At 36.5% G+C, this 24,398-nt stretch overlaps 1 protein-coding gene across 2 annotated transcripts in view; it reads left to right on the top strand.

Moving 5' to 3' along the window:
• Positions 1 to 986: 986 nt before the first annotated feature.
• The window catches only part of mapk9 (mitogen-activated protein kinase 9), a 42,097-nt gene continuing 18,685 nt past the window's right edge, over positions 987 to 24,398 (top strand). For both annotated transcript variants that reach the window (XM_056446403.1, XM_056446402.1), the window contains exons 1-3: positions 987 to 1,249; positions 18,009 to 18,160; positions 18,559 to 18,688. In XM_056446403.1, the coding sequence (XP_056302378.1) occupies positions 18,045 to 18,160; positions 18,559 to 18,688 (246 nt within the window). In that variant the 5' untranslated portion in view covers positions 987 to 1,249; positions 18,009 to 18,044. The remainder of the gene's footprint in view (positions 1,250 to 18,008; positions 18,161 to 18,558; positions 18,689 to 24,398) is intronic.

Here is a 24,398-nt window from a genome sequence, read left to right as displayed (position 1 = left end):
TGGCCAGAAGAATAATGGTCGTGCCCAACAGAGCCTGGTTTCTCTCAAGTTTTTTTTTCTCACCACTGTTGCCACTGGCTTGCTCGGATTGGGACTTGTGGAGCTGCGCATCGATGGATTTGCTCTTTAGTGTCTGGACTTTCAGCAGTGAAATTTAAACTACACTGAACTGAACTAAAATGGACTTCAACTCTGAAATCTGGACATTACTAGAACTTATATGTTTATGTTCTTATATGTTCTGCTTTGACACAATATACATTGTAAAAAGCGCTATATAAATAAACATGGATTGAATCCTGAAAGTTACCTTGGATTTTGGAACCGAAAGCTGAGGCTATTCACTTTTATCCTTGAACTTACCCGGGTATACAAATACCAACCTGGTGCATCACAATAACTAAATACAAAGAACATAAACATAGAAAGAAGAAAATTATAAATTTTGAGAAATCAGGTGACATATAATATCTTTAATATTCATATTAATAAAACAATGTTTTTTGAGGCAGGTTAGTTTAATATCTTAAGATTAATTTGCTGACAGCATTTTAGTTGCATTGTGCTAATTGGAATTCATGGAGTGCACCATGCAAGGTACAACAAAATGAACAATAAAAGTACCCCTCCACACACACACACACGCACACGCGCACACACACACACATTGTATTTTGGGTAGCACGTGTTTCCAATGTCACACATTTTCAGTGAACATGATGAAGAAATTGGGTTTGAATTTATATTTTAAAGAAAAAAAAACATTGTGGTGTTTAACACAAAAAAATCTATTATGACAGCGCTGAGGCCTTATATTTGTGTAGCTAGTCCGTGGCCTAGTTAAAAACTATTTTTGTAGAAAAAAGTCTCTCTAATCGCCACACAATCTCAATTTGACTGTGAACTTCAATCTTTTCTGCCACTTTTCAGTCTGCATCAAAAGTTACAACTCGACCTGACGAGTGCGCCATTACGTCATCCTACCCACAGCGCGAGAGCGAGCGAGAGAGAAAGAGAGAGAGAGACGGCGAAAAATTACTGTCCCACCAACCTCCGCCCAGCGGTCAGTCATGCCACACTGGATTTTCCTGCCAAACCTCCTAAAAGAAAGCCGAACCTGACCTGTCCGTCGTGTTGAACGTGGAAGCGATAAACGCCGACACTTCCGCGGTTCAGAGGCTCTTGTTTGCTGGCGTGTGTGTGTGTATGTATGGGAGTGAACTGGAGAACGCGAGGAGAAGAAGAGAAGGTAAGCACGCAGCGAGCTAGCGAAAATTCATACACCTCAAACAATCGTGTGTTTCTTTTAGCTACTCCAAAGACATGTTGTCGTGTTTTACGGAGAAGCGAGCAGAAAGCGTGTGTTTGTGTGCTCGTGTTGTCGTAGAGTGCCAGTTTGCCGGGAGTTTGACACACACATACATACACATCTGCAGCAGTTCTGGCCTCAAGCTGGATCAGGCCGACACTAGTCACTCACGGCCACGCAGAAGAGCTCGCCAAGAGTGTTGGAGATAGAAAGTGTATTAGTTTAATGAGATTTATTGTTTAACTGGTGTATGTTATGCAGGGACGTAACTAGCTGCGACTGACTAGCTTTGCTGTGATGGAGCGACTGCAGCCTGGCAGCAGAATGACATGACTTGAAAACGTGGTGAAACTACACTTGACATGCTGTGGATTTGTATTTAGTGTTCGTGGATTGCCTTAAATATCTCAGTTGTGAGGGGGCAACTTGTATCTGAATGAGGTCAATGACACTGCTGTGGTGCATGAACTGAAGGATGTGTTGACATTTTGCAGGTCAAGAGATACACTGTAATTGAACCGTACGATTAATATTTGTAGGCCATCTAGTTCACCTTTAAATGTTGGGTGAACTAGAAGTACATCTAAAATTATCACCTATAATAAGTTAGCTTTTTTCATTCAGTTAAAGATTTGCATGATGTCCTTTTACATATACAGTTGAAGTCAGAATCATTAGCCCTCTGTTTATTTCTTCAACACATTTCTAAACATAATAGTTTTAATGACTCATTTATTTTATCTTCACCATGATGACAGTACATAATAATTTACTGGAAAATTTTCAAGACACTTCTATACAGCTTAAAGTGGCATTTAAAGGGTTAACTAGGTTAATTAGGTCAACTAGGCAGGTTAGGGTAATTAGGCAAGTTATTGTATAATGATGGTTTGTTCTGTAGACTATCAGGAAAAATATATAGCTTAAAGAGGCTAATAATTTTGACCTTAAAATGGTTTTAAAAAAATTCAAAACTGCTTTTATTCTAGCCGAAATAAAACAAAAAATAAAACTTTCTCCAGAAAAAAAAAATATTATCGGACGTACTGTGAAAATTTCCTTGCTCTGTTAAACATTGTTTGTGAAATATTTAAAAAAAAGGAAAGAAAAGGAGACCAATAATTCTGATAATAGTAGGATTTCATTAAGCAGCTATTTCTTGTACATTTATAATTGTTTTTTAGGATGCTTTTTGACAGTCCTGAGGAAATCGCATTGCACTTTGGGCACTCAAAGTTTCATTGGATTCTGCAGCGATTATAAAATGACATCAAGCACTACTTCATCTTTATTTCAATCTTTTTTATTAGTCTTTTGCATGACAATACAAATTAAATATTGAGAGGTAAACATTAATGTATTGTTCATTGGTAAGCCTATCCCCTAACCTCTCATTCACAAACTCAACAAAACAACAATAAATAAATAAATGCATGAATACCAAATTACGAAAATTAAATACATAAGAACATGACATCAGGATAAGTGGATACTAACGGGGAAAAAAAAATTAAATTAATAGTAATGAAAAAAATACATGTTACAGGTTGCCAACACCAGCTGTAATAGGCAGGCCTTTGATGTAATCAAGAAAGTAATCCCAAGACTTATAAAAGGAATCTAGTGAGCCCGACAGTGAGCATATAAGCTTTTCAAGTCTAATACAGTAAAACATACCCTGTATCCACTTGTGTAGGGTCGGAAGTGTGTTTCCACTTTAAAAGTATGGTACGTCTTGCTAAAATTGTGGGTAAAGGCAACAACCTTGCTGACACGGACTGTCAAATCAGGTCCAAGGGATACTCCAAATAGGGCTAACAAAGGATCAGGTTCTATATTGATTTTTAGGGCTTTATTGAATGTATTAAAAACACCTGACCAAAAGGTGGTCAGCTGTGGGCATGTCCAAAACATATGCAGATGGTCAGCAGGTAAATGTTTGCAATGATTACAAGCAGTGCTCCTATCTTGTAAGAAATTAGCCAACTGAGCATTGGTTAAGTGAGTTCTAAGCACTACTTCATCTTTAAAATTGTGTGTGTACTGCAAACGGCATTTGTGTGAAGCTGCATTAACACTATGAGTGATTTGCAGCGACAAAGTGACAAGCGACAACAGACATCCCAAGTCGTGCGGAAAATCCGGGAGTCTCCCGCAAATGCATAGAGACTCACAGATGCCCGCAAATGAATGATAATCTCCCGGAAATTATGCATCTCCCGCCTGGTCCTCAAATACTTTGCGCACCCCTCTCTACTGCATCCCTCCCTGCTCTTTAGATACGTCACGCAACCCCACTGCCACCCCCAACCCCTCGCTCATCAGATAGGTCGCGCTCCACCCCTCAATCTTCCACAAATCATCCCTGTCTTTCCTGGAAATTTCTTTTCCCAGCTTGCGATGTCTGCGACAAGCGACCATTCATTTCAATGGAGAGCAAGCGACCGTTGGTGACAAAGTGGGTGTGTCAAACAATGCGACAGTTTAGATTCCATCAACTTTATGCAATTGAAGAGCGACAGCCAATAGGAGCACCAATGGAGCTCACGTGATTTTCTCTCAGCTTCGGCTATTCTCCGTGCTGCATTTATATTTAGTGTTTTCTCTAAACTCATTTGCTCTCTGTGAATATTACTCTAAACGTTATAAGCAATTCCAAGGTGGGAATGCCCACACTAGTTTCAATCTCGACCCAGAGCAACAGGCAGCTACAAAGTTGCTGTGAGGGTGAATGAGGCATGAGACTCATCATTTCAGAAAGGCTTGAATAAACTCCATTACATATACTTGAAATACATTTATTTGGTATTTTTGACAGATGAGCTGTTTATCTGACTAATGAGCTGTTTATCTGACGAAATGCTCAGTGAGAGCCAGACATTCATGTGGGAGCGGTGGGCGGGGAGAACCAGCTCATTTGCGTTTAAAGCCACAGGCTACAAAAACAGCTACAATGTATACAGACACCAAAATGGGCAGATTCTGGAGACTATATTAAATAATCTATGGGTATTTTGAGCTGAAACTTTGCAGACACATTCTGGAGACACCAAAGGCTTATCTTACATCTTGTAAATACGGGAAATGGGTGCCTTTTAAGTAAATGCACTGTGTACATTGATTATATATAATACACACACACCCACGCATATATTTGTGAAAATGTTTATTAATATTTAGATTAAACTCTTATATGATACAAATTATATATTTATTTAAATATCTATGTAGTAAAATTGTCACATATACATAATACATATACATACCACACACATATTTTATGCCAAAACATACTTTTATTTTGAGTGCGATTAATTGTGATTATTCTGTGCCCAGCACTAAATTAAATACTTTTAGTGTGTAAAGTTATGCAGTCTACTCCACATTTGTGTAACACTGAATATCAGAAAGTTCACTGAAGTATTTTTTTCATTCTTCTTCTGGACATGTGGTTTCACTTAGTACAGATTCACAGGTCAGAGTTCACCAGGCAAAATGACTTTCTACCTTTTAGAAGCATATTTGGAATTCAATGGAGTAAAACGTGTAGTTTGACCATATCTTCACTCATCAAAATGTGAATAGTTAACCTTCAACTTTGCCTAAACAAGTAGTTTTTAAGCTCTGTTTTTTTTACAGGATCTGGAAGATTTATTGTATTGTAAATACTGATGGTGCATTTGAAATCGCACACTTCCCTAGTGTATAGTATGAGAAAAACAGTACATGAGCAGTGTAGTATGTCCCTGTAGTGTTAGAAAAACAGTAGGCAAGAAGTATCCACATGACATTCTACATCTGGCAAGATTCTGAAATGCACATCCAGTGGAGACTTTACTATTCCATAAGGCCATGGGTTAAAATTTAATAATGGAAGAGAAGCAATGTGAAGGTCGTATGATAAAGACAACATGACAAATGTAGTGTGGCCAAATTCCATTCATACTGCCCACATAACGGCTGTGAAGAAAATTCAAATGTTGTACTTACTCGAGTAACATGATTACAGACATGACATATTACACTTATAGCACATTACTTATAACTAGGCCCACACGGAATCTTCACATGCAGAAATCTGCAGATTTTTAGCCCATCATTGAGTCTATTTCTTTACTTGTGTAAATGTGTGCAAATTTAAATTTATCCAGTTTTTAAATAATTCCAGTAATGATATTGATAAATATGAAAATGTTCATAGTATTTATTTACATTACAGTTTGTAAAGTAATATTTCCTGTCTTTTAGTAAATATATTATTTAAGAGACTTGCTTTGTTTACCAATTAAGTGGATCAAATTGGATTTGTGTTAAATAAAAGTTACAAAGTTGTTATTTTTTATTTTATATATATATATATATATATAAAGTTATTATTATTATACTCCTCAAATCATTCTGCATAAATCCACCATTTTTTTTTTTATAAACAAAATTCCGTGCAGAAATAGCTATAAATGTCCATAGATTCTGTCTGGCCCTACATATAACATATTTGCACAAAGCGTGTTTATTACCACTTCAACTATATATTTATTTAAAGGTGCAGTAGGTGATTGTCTTCAGAAACTTTTTTTATTGCGCTGATTGAAAGTCTTTTACATTCCAATAGTAGTGATTAAAGTAAATGGTCTAAATGTATTTATATGTATTTTTTCTGGGTAAGGCATAAAACTAAAAAATATTTGTTCAATTGAAATTTGTCTGGCCGACAATTCCCATAATTGTGATAACTAGCCCAAACTGTCTGTCAACAAATAAAGATTTGTACATCTGTGCACCCTTGATCATGCAAATCCACCGTTTGCACGTGCACGTGTGCTGTGTTCACCTGCACACGAGAGTGACAGCTGTAAAAAAACAAAACAAATGCTGAATCAAAACTTTTTAAAATGCTGAATCAACATTGGAGTTACTTTTGCAAGCTGGTGGAAGGACGACACCATGGCTGAATATTTCTTTTAAGCAGGTCACACACTGGCTGCGTCGCTCGGCACCGCGACAAGGTATGCGCAAGACAGTTGGAAGTATCGGACACCAGACATGCACATTCGTATTATATTTAAAATGAAAGTATTTAGATGACGCTCTGTGACGTGGCAGAAATGTGGCTGGGTGCCGCGGACAGCCGCTGGTTTGCGGCGCCGGTGTGTGTACCCTGAAAGAAACCTATGCTTAGAATTCTAAAATGCATGGCGCTGCGTGGCACGATGCTGCACGTTGCTGAGTGGTGCTTCTGGTGTGCAACCTGCTTTAGACTGGTAATGTCATGTTTTAAATAAAAACTATTTGTACATTTAATAATTGTTGTTCAGTAGACTGTGCAAGTCTTGCAACTTATCCATGGTGGAATCATCTAACCTGATGATCTTTCAGCCAAATTCTAAAACCAAATATTCCAAGAGTTCGAAGACCATTAAGAACTGCAGAAATGAAGAAAAAAATCTTATTGTACCTAATTTGATTGCTGTTTGCGTTTTGTAACCAATCACTTTTGTCTCAGTAAGATCACAAGTGGACACTGCTACAGTCGATAGTTTGTACAATCACAGTACATGTAAACGCTCATGTAAAAGTGATAGAGTGGATGTAAAAAGAATGCTTCTCGTCAAAATCTGAACACAAATACATTTAAACATCTTGAACATAAACATGTTAAAATCAAGCGTGTCTTGAATGTGTCTTGCCCGACCCATTTCACTGAAAACAGGTTACATGCAGAGACTTTGTACCACTTATGGATCTATGGTAATGAATTCTAATGCTTTGATCGTATCTCTCCACAGCCATCCTCCCATTTTCCATGTTTGGCAGGATATGATTTGGTCATAATGGTCTGGGATGCATTGATAAATGGTCTTTTCTCTCGAATGTGGGAACATGGCCCTGAAACGCCTCTTGGGCAGAGATAAAAATTTAGGCTAGTGGTCCTGTCGGCTACAGCATGCAAAAACAAGCCAGGCCATTTTGACTGTGATTTAGCACAGCATGGCCTAGCAGCATGACTGTAATTCAGGCTGGGCACAAGCTGACTCATGTACCGCTGAGAGCCGTACGGTGTGTGCATCGTGTTGCTCAGGCTTTTTCATGTCATATAGCATCATTGGATCAGTCTGGTGTATTCGCTAGAACACAGTTGTATGTTATGATAAGAGTGGCTTGAGACATTTAATGCTTGCATTTGAAAAGCTGACTGTAAATGTCAGTGTGATTTGTGAGCAGCATTTCTCCAAATCGGAAATGCATGCAGAAACTTGTATTGTGGTTTCGTCTGAAATATCTGGAACATCCAGTTTGTGTTGCAAAGTATATTACTGAGAAACAAATGCTTTTCTTAGAGCTTTTGTCATATTTTTGTCCAAATTTAGTCCTTAAATCAAGAAGTATTTTCTAGACAAGTAAAAAATATGATGTTTTCAGAAATAAAGAGTAAAAAATATTTAAGTTTTTTTTTAAAACAAGAAAAATAGTCTGCCAATGGGTTAAAATAATCTTGTTTCTCATTTAAAAAAATATTCTTTTATATTTAATATTTGGAAATATTCAGAAAAAATAGTATTGTTATTTTTAATTAAAAATATATTTTTAAATATATTCTTTTTCTTACCCCATTGGCAGATTATTTTACATGTTTTAAGGGAAAAACTTACTTTATTTTGACTTATTATTTATGAAAACAGAACAAAACGTTTTACTTGTCAAGGAAATACATCTTGATTTAAGAGTAAAAAATTTTTTTTACAATAAATTAGGGCAGCATGATGTTTGAAAAATCTGACATTGTTATATTTTATTAAGCTATATGAATATAATTTCACCAGATGATTTGAATTAGGGCTGCACAATATATCGTTTGAGCATCAGTATCACAATATATGTGTCTGCAATAGTCACATTGCAAGCAAAACCAAGCTGCAACCTCCCGCTCTCCCTTGTGAAGCAAATATGGAAGTAACTGAAACTGCAATTCATTGAAATTCCGCTAGTCCGGGTTCCATAATAGAGCAAATTTGTATCGAGATTGGAACTGAGCCAACTTTACTGAAGAAAAAAGTTGTTTACAGCCTGGTACAAAGAGCAATTTTGGTGCATATAGCTTACCCTTCATGACAACTGTGAGGGGGTGAATTTTTTATAACTCATCAGTTTCGTTTATATTAAGTTATTTTAAGTCTGTATAATTAAGGGCATGTCTACTTGAGTGATAGCTAGGTCTTGCTGGTCTCCAAAAATGTCATTTGCATCTGGCCCTCGGCCCATAAAAAACTTTGGACACCCCTGCCATATTCATGGTATATTTCACTTACATGTTTGCTCAAATGTGTTTATTTATGATTGTAGTTTGTTTGTAATGTGTATATAATAAATGACATGAAAATATATTTATATTTTACTTCCCTAAAAATCATCCCAATCAATCTAAAGTAATGAAATCTTTTCCAAATAGAGCTATTTAAGTCATCTGGTGAAATTGGATTTATATCACACATATATATTTTTTTGATCACCTCTACCAGCTAACATTGAGAAACTAAAAGAAGGAATAACTGCAGTTATCCAAACTGTTACACCTAGATGCTACAGAGTGTGTTGAACGAGTTCGAGTATTGGATCCTTCTGTTGACACCTCATTGCGCAAGTTTTTTCAAATAACTGATATGTATGACAATAATGCTATCAGCCTGTCTTTCAGGTTGTGCTGCTGAAACCAAGCAAAAGAAGCAGTGAGTGGTACATGCTCGAGCACAGTTGTCTAATTGCTGTTTACCTTTCCAATCACCATGTATAATTCATAGCTAGCTGATTCCTTTTTTTCTCATTTATCACTTTCTCAATACTTTAAACTTAGGAACTTTTCTAGTGGATCACACTGGAAGTCTTAACTGCATTCAAGCTGATTTTTGTCAGAAATTTGACAATCCCTGCTGATCTTGTCACTCCAAATTTGCTTTCACCTCAAGACCAACTTGTGCTATATTACATGTAAGTGCCTTGTCATTCACAAAGTATTTATCTAGGGCTGCAACAATGAATCGAATAAATCAATAAAAAAATCGATTACCAAAAGAGTTGGCAACGTAAAGTCCCTGTGCTTGTGTTAACTCTATCTAGCTTGACAAGCATGACAAGTTCACGTCAGCTTGTTTACCCTAAAGGCCCGTGCACACCGGGACGCTTTTTGCTCGCGTTTTCTGTCGATGTTTAACGCCTTTTGACTAAATAAAGGGCGCCAATGTGATTGTGCACACCAACGTGCAAAAGCGTCATTTTTGTAAGAAACACCTCATACTAATTTTTTTGTTTTGACACGCAGCTGGTGAACAATAATCATTTATTCATCATTATAGCTGGAGCTGCTACTGGAACCATTCATGCTTGTTCGAATCGCCAGTAACTTTAACAACGAGCGTGTCAACTTTCTGTCTTCTTCTGTGTTACAAGCGGGTGTCAGAAGCTTAAAGTTGTGTAGCGCCATCTGTCAAGGAGTGATTTTGCATACTCTTCTGCTTGATGCCAGTTAAAATCGCTTGGGTTTGAATGCGGAAAAAAGTCTCAATGGAAGTCTAACAATCCATTCAAATATAAATTGCAGATGTGTTTTATTTATATCAGATACACATAGTGAAAGTAACTATAAAGTTTAATCTATTCTTCTCTAAGTTCACCAGCTACTTACTTGCATGTATTTGGGGAGTAACTGGTGAATTTACGTGCTGAATCCTGCATGTTTGCTTTTATGAATGAGCCAACGCTCCACCGCAAGTAAACTTGGCGATGCCCATCTCATGTTATAGATCACGATCAAGATAATTTATACAATCTCTGAAAACACAAAGCACTTACTTACACGTTTATGTGAGTTGGAATATCAGGTAGTTGATGACATGAGCAAGCATGTGAATACGTTGAATTAAAATGGAAATTTCATGTGTCTAGTATGTATCTTGATTAAAATTTATTTTAGATATTTGGATTGAAAACAGGACAAAAATATTTTTTTTTATTATTATAACAGCTCAGGGATGAGCTTTTTTGAATAAAGGCTTGAAAAGAGTTGGCTTTTCTTGTTTTTTTTTTATCGATTAATCGAAAAAACTAATTGACAAATTTATCGATTATTAAAATAATCATTAGTTGCAGCCCTATATTAATCATTAAGAGCTATTTGCTGTAAAGAAATAAGTTTTACAAACAGCCTTTTGTAGTATATATTTTATACTCTTATTATTATCTATACAGGTACAAACTTGTAATTAGTATGAAGTTGCTTATTTCTGTGTCAGTTCCCATAGTCTGTTTTTGGATATTTATTTTAATCCCAAATACTGTTATGCTGTGTTTCTGCTCCATTACAGGATTGGATTTTTGGGCCCGCTTTAAACAGATAATGTTTAGTCATGGCGAAATTGGATCTGATGGCTTTAAGGGATCAGTTTAACAATTATAAAGCTCCAGCTCAACGTTGAAGCTTTTCTTTAATGCGTGAGACTGTTAGCGTTGTCTATTATTGATTTGGATGTTGTCTAAATGCAGCAGTTCAGCTTGGGTTTATTTATGAGTCACAGAGGGATTCTGCTTTTCCTTTTTGATGTTGAACATTTTATAGCAGAAGTTGCAAATAACTTTGTGAATTTTTTTTTTCTGTTGCGTAAAAAAGCAACAGCAACAAGGAGGAGAATCTGTTGGAAAGACTGAATCCCACTAGAAAATCTGTTTACATGTATGATATTTTCTGATATTTGAAGATGCAGTGCTTGCTGCGATGCATCTGCTTTTGCTCTCAGAAGAGGAAAAGTAAAGACATGAAAGGAAAACAAAATTTAGAGCCCACGGTGAGTTTGTTAAATAATAATACATAAGGAAGAATAAATCTTTGATATGTTTTTTTTGCGTCAATGTTTTGAGGGATAACTTGCAAGTAAAGTGAAGCATGAACCAGGGCATGTCCAATGACGCAATGTGCCTCAACGGCTTGAGGCTGTCTTTACTCATCAAAGGAAAAAAATGCATTTGTCCTTTTGTCTGAAATAGTGAATGCATGTTGTATGTCGGAAGGCATACATTGGTGCATTCGTTTAATGAAAAGGATTGGCATACATTTTATTATTGAGAATGGACCATTTATTCAACCGATTTTTAACATTTGTGTATTTAATCGCTGGGATAAATATCACCACAGCTGTTGAGCGTCTGGTTGCCTGTTTTTTTTTTTTTTTTTCTTTGGTTTCTCCATCTGTGACTTTCTGAAAACTGAAATCAGTCTCTTCTGTGAAATTGCCAATTAATACTTCAGCTCACTCGTATTGTCTGCTCAACTTGGTGAACAAGGGAGTAAAAAAGGGAGGTCATTAAAGCATGCAAATGACAACAAGGGGAAAACTGTATGGAAGCGCTTCTGCAGTCAATCACCATCTGCAGTCCTTGCACTTCTGTTTATCTTTTTGACTTGCTGGTGTGGATGGTTATTCCACAGGTGCATAATGTGCTGGTTGGCTGTAACCTGCAGTCAGTGGAGCAACACAGCCCAACACCACAGTCAGGTTTTGGTATCTTGATGTGCCATGACCTTAAAAGCACAAATAACAGTCTTGTTATTGCATAACATTTGCAGGTTTGAATTGCATTAACCCTTGTGTGCTAGTGGTGTAATGGATCACAAATCTCAAGGTTCGGATCACCTTACAGTTTTTGAGTCACAGATTGGACCATTTTTTTGGATCATCAAAAAAGGGAGAATACGAATGTCATTTGCTTTTCATTTACACAAAAATATTATTGCAAAAACGATTGGTCTTAACAAATATAACTTAGAACCTGTAATTTTATTTAAAAATTTTAATCAAGAAAGAACCAGCTGAAAAGAGGAAAATATTCAATAGGAAAAATGATCTTTGCTACTTTTGCTGATAATGCTGAATATAAAAATCTAACATCTTGTACAACATAACATATATTTTTTTTAAATTAATGATTCAACAATTCACACACACAACTTCTTTTCATTATTATAGGTCGATTATTTCTGAAAACCTATTCAGGGACATAATTTTGATGGTTGTTTGTCGCCACCTTGTTGGGTACACAGTGTAATTGCTACAACATTCACCAGCGTCGAGTTCCATTAAATGGTAATTTTAAACTTTACCATAAACATCAGTGTTTATATAGGAACTATAATCTGTTCTCCCAGTACTTCTGTGTTATTTAATTGTTTGTAAGTAACTGAAAAATGTAAAAAACTGAATCTCTCTCAATTAAACACCGATCTCAAACAATCTTTGAATGTTCAATTGTGCAGCTTTACACTGAATGCATTAATGCAGGCTAAACAAACAGTGACTGAAAACACTTTTAATTAATAACCTAGGAAAGCATTTAGGCCCCACCACAACTCTTTCCGTCATCATTATATTTTACAGGGAAGCCAAAATGCTTTCATACTCATGATTTGAATGACGCGGGAGGCGATCTCTCTGCAGTTGCAATAAGTTCAAAAAAGTTATTTATCCATGGGTCAGGCGCGTTCCGAACTGTGGGTTGTCATCCATTACACCCCTACATCCGTTTGCTGTTGGGGATGTTTTCATCCACTCTGGGGTAATTTGAGTCTTAATTTAGCCAGAACTTTCTCTGTATTTCAGTGAGTGGAATGATTTTTGCTGACCTACATATTTTGAGAAAATGCATTGAAAATGAAAAAAAAAAAATCCACAAAACACTGACTATGGGCAAATAGTACTACCCTTTCGTTGTGTTTGGGGCTGCTTTTGCCCCATTGAATACCATTAATATGTCATTTGTTTTTATTGCAAAGCAATGACAGCATATAATCATGCACTCTTGATTGGCACTGGTTTTTCCTGTTGGGAATAGCAATTTTTTTTTTTTTTTTTTTTTTGATCATCTGAACTGAACTGTTGATCATCAGTTAAAGTGAAAAAATGTCATTATAAATGGAAGTCATTGGGGCACAAACATAACAAAAGGGTAGTAAATTTGAACTGTAAACTAGGGTTAAAGCAATGGTTAGCAGTTTGTGTAACAGTACACATTCTTTGTGCACATGCTGCAGCAATGAAAAGAGTTTATGTGAACCTTAATGTAGAGACTAAAACACAGGTGTCAAACTCCTGGAGGGCCACAGCTCTGCACAGTTTAGTTCCAATTCTAATTAAACGCACCCATTCAAACTAATTGAGTCCTTCAAGCTTGTTTGAAACCTACAGGTAAGTGTGTTGGAGCAGGGTTGGAACTGTGCAGGTCTGTGGCTCTCCAGGAGCTGAGCTTGACACCCCTGGACTGAAATATTCATCAGAAGATATGGAATATAATGGGCATAATTGAGCTTCATAATGAGTTTCTGCTGTTTATGGGACAATAACACAGAATGCTACACGCAACAGTGCATTTGGATCACTCTGATGATCTGATTGGCAGAATGGCTATATCAAAACCACTACTGATTTGAGTATGAGAATGGTTGATCCCTAGTGCATACAGTCCAAACCATCTTAAAGTGTTTAAAATTAAGCTTTTTTTACTAACTGTAAGATGTATACACTTTACAGTTAGCCCTTCTGCCAGATTCTGTTCATTTGTAATAGTACAGAACTTCTTTCTTAGTTGGTCTTTGATCTTGTTTTGTTTTGCTTCCTCACATGTTGTTAGGTGGAGAGTAGGTTGCTATTTGTGGCTTTTCAAGCTAATTTAACCACAAAAGTGTTTACAGCATAAATGCAATGCCATCAAATTTTCTTCAACTAGCTCTAGAAATGGTTGAAATTTGACAAGCTCAAGACATTTTAGACATCATCTGTATTAAGTATTGTCCACTTGTGATCATATTGACTCACTAAAATAGGTGTGTCCCAATTTGCATACTTATGCACTATTCTACACCATTTTGTTGTATAAATAGTGTAAGTCAGGGGTTTTCAAACTTTTAGGACACATGCTCCCCCAAATTTGTCCAATTTCACTCGCGCCCCACCAGGCACCCCTCCCTGGAGCCAAAATTATAATGCATGCGCAAACATCATTCATATATTACTTGCTGCGTTTAAAGTGTGTAGCATTAATTACATTAAAAAATAAATATACAGCTTACCTGATTCAGTGAGATGGCTGAGCCTGTTTCTGTGAGGACAACATGCTAATCTGTGGTTGGATTCTTGACACGACTAACCGTAAATCATCTTCCACTGTCAATAAAATCGCAGAGCCCTGATGGTGTGGTTGAGTCAAACATTGAGTATGTTTACATGGGCAACAATACTTTAAAACGATTAAGACTATACTTTGATTAGAGTCTACCATGTAAACAGCGATTTTTATTTTATGATTTTTTTTAAATTAATTAATTTATTTTTTTGATTACCTTAATCCGACTAAAGTACCTTAAACTGAACTAAACAGAAATGGAATTAAGACATGTGGAGTATGCAGATATTAGTGGCATTATTGAAGTAAACACCGCAATCAAACTATTACTGTCATGAAGGACTTTTTCGCCGGATTTTGTAAAAAGATCCACACACAAGGCAGTCAGTAAAGAACCAAACACACACACACACACACACACACACACACACACACACACACGCACACACACACACACACACAGCACGAAATGCAGAGGTTTTCTTTTTTTTTTTCATTAAAACAACACTCCTCTGCCAGTCCTTACGTTATATTTACGTCTAATACCCCAGTGAAAGTGAAACTTTTAAAAGTGAAAAGTTGAAAAATTAAAGCTGAAACACCCAAAATTACATGAGCCTCTACAGGAAACCGAATAGCCTGGTGACGCAACATTCAAAAAGCACTTCACGTAACACCTTAATTACATTATTGTCTTATTAAGGCAAATAACTGATGTCCATGAAAACATAGTCAGTAGTGTCTTCAAAGTAAGTGAAAGATCCAGAAGAGAATTCTGCTGATTTGATTCAGAAGGGCACTTTTTTGTCAGATGCTCACCGGTTTGACTTTCATTCATTCACCATCATTAATTTTAAAAAGCACCCGCTCCATTTTATTTGTTTATATTTTACTGGAACACATTAACTCTACAGGTGCCCGATAGTTAGCTGTGGAGCCTTTAATCATATTCACTCTAGTGAACTCATCATAATTTACTCGAGTGCATGCCTCAATGTCTCGCGCCCCACAGTTTGAAAACCCCTGGTGTAAGTTGTGTGTTCACACTGAAAACTCTAGAAAGAAGAAATGCATTTTAAATAGCCGGATGATGCATTTATTCAAGCGTTAAAAAGAAGTGTGGAATGTTGGACATTTCACACACTCAGCGGCCACTGCTTTGCTTGCGTAGCAGTAGGGACGGAGCTTTCGGTCACTGATGTTTGATTAATTAATTTATTTTGATTGTGAAAGCAAAATTCTTCTACGAGAGTGATTATACTGCCTCCCAATAGTGAATGCGATGGTTCTACTTGTGGTAGGTATTATTTTTTAGTTTGGTCATTTATTTCACTAATTTGGGAAACGGTTTGAATTTCCGCTTGGTAAAGAAACCTATTCGTGTTCCATTTGGGACAACACTACATACATAAGTGCATAGTGTATAGTGTGCCATTTGGGATGCAGCTAATGATTGTTCACCCAAAAAATTAAATGAAAATTCTGCTATCACTTACTCAACTTTTTGTTTGTTTGTTTGTTTTGTTGAACACAGAAGATATTTTGAAGACTCCACTATTGGGATTCCAACATAGTGCTCACACTATGATTTTGAATAGCATGTGAAAATGTATCTACATTTCATTAATTCAGAGAGCTAACATAGATAGGTGTCCATCCATTCCAATTGATATTTAGTCATATTGGCTGAAAACCATCAGGCTATTGATTCATTTTTTTATTTTTTAGAAACATTTTGAAATGCAGCAATATGTAATTACAAAAAGGGAGCAAAATCCACACACTCTCTTACTTTCTTTCCTGTTGACTGACCTCTCATCCTCCTCATCAGTGAAAACTCTCCGGCCGCGCATCCATCCTCCTCCTTCCTAGGCTTTGACACCAAAGTTGTGTAACAGAGGAACCAGTGAAAAGTAAACTTTAATGACAACAAACAAAATGAATGTAATATTCATCCTTCAGACCTTAACTGTCATCCTTGCTTGTCTTTTTTCTTTTATTAACCAGAGCTCCTCAGTTGTTAGATTATACTGTGTCCTAATAACACACGGCTATGCACTGTTTTAAAGCTAAACATCTGCAGCAGTAACACACAAAGTTTCTACTTCAGAAATGGTTTCTATTTCTACTACATAGTGGCCGGAACAAAAAATAAATAACTAAATAAATATTTTGTAGGTACAGGATATTAATTTGGAGAATCTTCACAGAACCATAATATAATAAAAATATTTTTGTTAAATTTGCAGGCTTTGCTCACCCATGCTTTTCCATACGACTTTATTTTTGGATGTTAAATTAGGCATACACCTGTGCATGACTACAACATAACAACTTAATTAAAAACCTGCCAATCCAAGCTTGAAAATCTTGCATAAATAAAAAACGTTGATGTTTGTTAATTTGAGAGTTATGATGAAGTAATCGTGTACACCACTATATTATACAATCTACAAGCATATCAATTCAATAAAGAAAAATATGCAAGTTAAATAAACAGCGTTTTATTGTTTTCCGAGGAGTCGTTATGCATTTAGGTATACAGTAATTGAATAATTAAATGTAAAAGAATACTGCAAAGTCTTTGTTTTATAAACAATTCAATAAAGCTAATCATTATTCATTTTTTTAGGTTACGGTACAAGTTAAGCTACAATTTCGTATGCATGAATGCTTTTAAAACCCTCATAAATTCACAGGCCTCAAAAAACACTTGCAAAATGATGAATTAAAATTCAAACTCAACATTGCACATACTCACGATGTGACTATTGCGGATTTTCACATTGCGATATCGATGCTGAAACAATATATTGTGCAGCCCTAATACAATGTGTCGTTTTCTTTAAAAAAAGCTTCTTTGATACTATTTTTTTATACAAAAGGGTAGCATATTGTTACAAACAACCTCAGTTATAATAAATTAATAAATATATATATATATAATAAATAAAAAAATTCAGTCACTGTAATAAGCTCTCAGACGCATTCAGTTTTGGAAAAATAGCTAGCATATGACATTGGAAACTCCAGCTTTAACCACTGACTTCAGTAGAATTTGCTTTTCCTAATATAGATGTCCATGGTTACTGGTTTCCAACATTCTTCAAAATATCTTCTTTTGTGTTAAAAAAAAAAGTCAAGGGTGAGTAAATGATGTCAGAATAAATTTTGAGTGAACTATTCCTTTAATACCAAGAGTAAACAGAGGTTCCATCAGTTCAGCGAAGTGTGTTAGGGATAAACAGGTTTTATGTTTGCTGAAATCCATCAAGAATGTCCTAGTCGATAGACCATGATTTTTATCTACCGCATCTCTGGCTTGACTCTCTAATGGCATCCTATAGGTAGGGTATCATGTCTGTGTCATTCAGTATGGCTTTGCCCTGTATCTGATTCTCCTTGGATGAGTCATCGGCAATGTCATCCCCTACACGGTGCAGTAAACACGGGGGAGTGAGATCAGTATGCAGTCATCACTGCCACGTCTCACATCATCTCATCATTGCTCCTCATTTACTCTTCCTATGAACTTCAGGTTCGATTCGTCTAGAGGTGTCCAGTGGGAGGAGCCATGACCGAGGGGGAGGGGCAGTTCTACAGCGTGCAGGTGGGCGACTCCACCTTTACGGTCCTCAAACGGTACCAGCAGCTCCGCGCCATCGGATCCGGTGCCCAGGGTATCGTCTGGTGAGTGGGTGACTGGAATTAGCAGAGCTTTATCTGCCTCCATACTAATGATGTCATCATCACACATCCCATTAGGCTTCGCCTGTCTATATTTGTCATGAGCGCATCAGATGTGTTTTTGTCATTGACCTGAATGTCTCATTAGAGGATGCCTGGTTTACAGCTGCAGTAATGAACAGCTAGCTGCATGTTTAAATTGTTTATCCAAGCACAGGAGATAGACACTAAACACCGTTTGCTGTAATGTTGTCCAATACCTTAATAACATGGCATTTAAAGGGGATCGAGGAACAATGGGACGTTATCCATGCATGAATATGAATGTAAATCATACTTGGGTAATGGGAACAGCAGTGATGATCGTGATTACATTAATGTGCCCATTTTTTTGTGTTTAGCTCCGCTCTGGACACAGTGCTTGGCGTCCCAGTCGCTGTGAAGAAACTGAGCCGGCCCTTTCAGAACCAGACCCATGCAAAGAGGGCCTACAGAGAGCTGGTTCTGCTCAAGTGTGTTAATCACAAGAACGTACGTCCCTCTAGCAGTGCACTCTTCCACTCAGAAGTACACTTTGTTTGCACAAACTAACTCAAATAGCTCCATTTCAGTCAGGCTGTTTTTTCCCAGGAATGTTCTGTCACACTCGAACGGTAAAGAAGTCAATAAAACAACTAACTCTGATATTTCTCTCCTGTTACATCCAAACAGCTCATTTTAGAAAAGAAGAAAACTAAAAAAATAAGTAAATAAGAACTGGAGTATGAACACACACACCATTGGCATAAACTAAATTCAAATGTAATCATTGAATTAATAGAGTTTTGGTCGAATATTTAAAGTCATTCATTCATTCATTTGCTTTTCGGCTTAGTCCCTTTATTAATCTGGGGTTGCCACAGCGGAATAAACTGCCAACTTATCCAGCATAATGTATTTGTTATGTAGCAGATGCCGTTCCAGCTGCTACCCATCACTGGGAAACACCCATACACTCCCATTGACCCACATACACTATGGACAATTTAGCTTACCCAATTCACCTACAGCTCATGTCTTTGGACTGTGGGGGAAACCAGAGCACCCGGAGGAAACCCATGCGAACACAGGGAGAACATGCAAACTCAGCCGGGGCTTGAAACGGCGACCTTCTTGCTGTGAGGCGACAGCGCTATCACCGTGTCGCCATTATTTATAATCAGTTGAAGAATTTGACATTAAGCCTTATTATTTTGGTGGTATAATTTTTCTTTTGTGCATGTGTGTGTGTGTGTGTGTGTGTGTGTGCGTGCATGCGTGCGTGCGTGCGTGTGTGTGGTGTAAGTGTAATTTATTCTGAATCAGTCTTCAGTATTGTATCTTATCGCATCAGTGCTATCTTAAAATGATTTCCAAATCTTTATTTGGGTAATTCAATGCAATTATTCTAAACCTTACTAAACATATTTGTAATTTTTCATATTAAATTCAGAATTATTAGCCCCTTGTTTATTTTTTTTTCCCCAATTTTTGTTTAACGGAGAGATTTTTTTCAACACATTTTTACACATAATAGTTTTAATAACTCATTTCTAATAACTGATTTCTTTTATCTTTGCCATGATGACAGTAAATAATATTTGACTAGATATTTTTCAAGTTACTTCTATACAGTTTAAAGTGACATATAAAGGCTTAACTAGGTTAATTAGGTTAACTAGGCAGGTTAGGGTAATTAGGCAAGTTATTGTATAATGATGGTTTGTTCTGTAGACTATCAAAATATGTATATAGCTTAAAGAGGCTAGTAATTTTGACCTTAAAATGATTTAAAAAAAAAAATAAAAACTGCTTTTATTCTAGCTGAAATAAAACAAATAAGACTTTCTCCAGAAGAAAAAATATCATCAGACATACTGTGAAAATTTCCTCCTTAATCTTTTAAACATCATTTGGGAAATATTTAGAAAAAAAGAATTAAAGGGGGATTATAATTCTGATTTCGACTCTACATTACATATACTATATTAATGAATATTATTGATTAATTATGCTCATGTCGTTCCAAACTCTTGAGATCTTTGTTCTTCTTCATAACACAAGTTAAAATAGTTTAGGTGAAATCTGAGAGCTCCCTCATCCTCCATAGACAGGCTTGAAAATCTAGAAAGGATCCATAAACGTCCTCAAAACAGACCGTTTGCTCTTTTTGGCAAGAAAGAGCCTGGTCTTATCATTTTGAACCAAGAGGTTGAATCAATCATTATTGTATACAATCATTATTGTATATAGTATGCGATAATCCAAAGGCTGATTTATACTTCTGCATCAAGCACATGCATATGGTCCGGCGCAGCCTTCGTGTAGTTGCATAGCCCTCGCCGTGGCTGATACCGACACTGATGCACACCTCTCAAAAAATTTAACTAAACATCACAGCTATGTGTAGCACAAGCTGTGTGATTGGTTGGCTTGGTAGCTGTGACCAGTGTGGGCAAGACCGAGAGCCGTGCAAACCCTAATGGAGCGAGTGTTTACAAGTGTCGAGTCCCGTGAAGGAGTTCCAGATAAAAACGTTTGTTTTGTGTTTACCTTATGATTAATGTTGTTGCATGTCCGCCAGTTCCCGCCTCTGAATGAGCGAATTTTCGCTACTTGTACATTAAGGTAGCGTTCAGAAAAAACAAAACACCAGCGAAAAAACTTGATACAGAGGAACATAAAAACCCAGCAAACCTTTCGGAAGTGTTATTGCAGAGCAACACAAATAGAACGCTAAAGTATAAATGCATGGCTACGTGCAGAAGTATAAACCAGCTTTTAACCTCCACTGTCCTATCCCAATTAAAGGTGAAAAGCCCCTAAAAATAGTAATTTAATGTTGTTGATTAATTACCCTCATGTCATTCCAAACCCTTGAGTTCTTCTTCAGAACACAAATTAAGATACGTTAGGTGATATCTGAGAGCTCTCTCATCCTCCATAGACTGGAACGCCTCTTAAAGTCCAGAAAGGCACCATAAACACCCTCAAAACAGACCATTTGCTTTTTCTGGCAAGAAAGAGTCCGGTCTGTCCTTTTGAACAAAGAAGTTGAATGAATCAATATCATAAGTGTGGACTGAGACACATTTTAATTGGTAAATGTTTTAATTTTACTGTCAGTTGATACGATGGAGGCAGGGGCCCAAATAACTTGCATTTAAAATGAAAAGCTTACAAATAACATTGCCATTTAATGTGCTTTAATTAAATATTTAGCCTGCTACATTTTAAAACATTTAGACTAAGTTTAGACTCATTAAATTTACTGTAAGTTCTGTTGATTATGCAAAATTAATCTTTATTTTTATTTCTATAGCGCTTTTACAATGTAGATTGTGTCAAAGCAGCTTAACACGGAATTTCTAGTAAATTGGAACAATTTTCAGTCCAGTTTTCAGAGTTTAAGTTCAGTTTAGTTCAATTCAGTGTGGTTTTATTTTCACTGCTGAAAATCCAAACACTGAAGAGCAAATCCATCGATGCACAGCTCCACAAGTCCCGAACTAAACAAGCCAGTGGCAACAGTGGTGTACGGAGACCCGGAAAGGAACTGATGGTGGGGAAAAAAATGAGTGGAAGAAAAAAACAAACAGTGATAGGAAAATGTTTATTTTTTACGTTCCCTCGCAAAGATGTTTTGCGAAAGAACGCAAAGTTGCTTTGCATTCCCTCGCAAAACTGTTGTTCCACAAACACATCTTGTTCACTTCATACCTGTCAAGCCTCCCGTTTTTGCCGGGATTCTCCCGTATTTTACCATTCTATCCCACTATCATCCTATCATTAAGTATTTTTCCATATTTCGCCCATATTTTTAATCTTGAAAGCACATTGAAATTAATATAAAATTGTCTGCATTCACTTTCTTTCCATTAAAGCTGTGCGTCGATCATCGCCCTTCATATGCAACCTCTGAATCAGTGAATGCATGTATAAGCGCTGAGTCACAGACACGCACCATGTAATAACCTGATCCCAGATCAGATTCTGTACACGTCCTTTAAAGTGACACCTCTGTTATCAAACAAGTGAAGAACAACAAATGAATCTCTTGTTGTGTTTTGTTTGATATCAGTGGTGTCACTGTAAGAATGCTCAGATCTATAATGAAAGCATTTGATTACTGTAGTAACTGTTTGTGTTTAAAATAAAACGTGCAGGAGGGACATGTTTACATATTATGTGTATTTGTCTGTTTAAACACGCACCCGGATCACAAAGTGTCCTGCACTTTAGCTCCTCTTTAAATGGCGTGTGCAGGAGCTGATCTGGGATCAGTTTATCATATGGGGCACGTCAGTCAGTGCTTATACATGCATTTACTGATTCAGATGTTGCATATGAAGGACGATGATCGACACACAGCTTAGATGAATAGAAAGTGAATGCAGACATTTTTATATTAATTTCAACGTCCTTTCAAGATTTAAAATATGGGGAAATACTTCATGATAAAATACAGGAGAATCCCAGCAAAAACGGGAGGTTGACATGCATGAAGTGAACAAGAAGTGTTTGTCGAACAACAGTTTTGCCAGTGGATGCAAAACATCTTTGCATTCCCTAGCAAAAAATATTTGCAAGGGAACGCGAAAAAAACAAACATATTTTCCTATCACTCTTTTTTTTCCCCTCCCACTCGGTTTTTTTTCTTCCTGCTTTTTTCCCTACCATCACATCCCTTCCGGGTCTCCGTTGTGGTGAAGCACAAACTTCACCAATTGACGAAAGTGAAGAAAAAAAAACCTTTAAGAGAAAAAACAAACAAACAAATAGAATAATACCTTTTGTATCGATAAGCATATTCTAGTAATTAAAGATAATGTTTTCATCATTAGATCACATTGATTATTCAGTACGTACTAAGTTTATTTAATTAAATATTCATGTGAGGTTATTAGTTAATGTATTTACTAACATTAACTAATAATGAACAATACTTGTATTGACATTTATTATTCAGTTCTAGTTACTAATGCATTATTAAAATCCAAATTTGTGCTTGAAAACATTAGCAAATGCACTGTAACTGAACATGAACAACTTTATTTTTTATTAACTAACATTAACAATAATGAATACTGTACTTAATGTGTTGTTAAAGGGCACCTATGGTAAAAACTTTTCAAGCTGTTAGGACAGCCTTGTGTAGGTTTAGTGTATAGATTGTCATAATGGGGTGATATAAACACACCCAGTTCTTTTTTTTCAATTTAACAACATAAAAACGGTGGACCAATTGGAGCGGTTTTAAGACCGCCTGCAACTTGACGTAGGAGTGCGGTTTCCCCGCCCACAGAATTGATTGACAGCTGTGTATTAGCATGTCTCCATAGTAATGCATATAATCATATCAACAAGACAGAATGTGCGCAAAGCAACCGGGAATAAAAGGTCTGTTCAGTTTACTAGGATCATCAATCATCATCAAATGTGATCAAGAAGAGTGAGTTTTACAAGTTTAAAATGTTTAAAAACAGTGCATGTGTGTAATGAATCACAGCGATTTACTTCAGCTTTAATTCATAAGCACAGCCGCGTGTCAGAAGAATTATAAAAGACGACTCTTCAATCCCGGTTTGTGGACGTTAAATCAGGTTTATTTTGTACATCAACATAACAGATATCCATACAGTAGTGGATATAAACATGTATCATGTCACATTTGTGTGCAAAAAGATTGCAAAGCTAAACGCGTGCGCTGTCTGTGTGTGTATGCGTGAGCTTTGTAACGACATTGTGTGTGACTCATCGTTGCAACTCCACAACAAATGCATCAAATACTCATTGGTAAAGTTCTTACTGTAGTATTTCTCACAAACACTACGTGAGATCTGCTTCCTTCATGTCTGTCTGTTGTCTGAGGCGGCCGAGGGCAGAGATTAAGGCACTCCGACAGGCATGTGGAAACGGTGGGTGTGAAGGATAAGCCTTAAAGGCACAGTTCACAAAAACCACTACCTGATGCTCAGCGCTATAAAATAGAAATTTCTAAAAGCTATAATAAATAATCTGATGGGTGTTTTGAGCTGAAACTTTACAGACACATTCTGTGACACAAAAGACTTATATTAAATCTCAAAAAAGGGGTAACCTAGGTGCCTTTTAATATATAAAAATGTTAAAATGTATATGTTAATAAATACATGAACTAACACAACCCTATTGTAAAGTGTTGCCTCATTTGATAGCTGCAGGGACTGAAAATGGAGTTGTG

Source organism: Danio aesculapii, chromosome 21, assembly GCF_903798145.1.
Source record: "Danio aesculapii chromosome 21, fDanAes4.1, whole genome shotgun sequence".
NCBI lineage: Eukaryota > Metazoa > Chordata > Actinopteri > Cypriniformes > Danionidae > Danio > Danio aesculapii.
The sequence above is the reverse complement of the archived record's forward strand: the minus strand, read 5'-3'. Positions and strand labels throughout refer to the sequence as shown.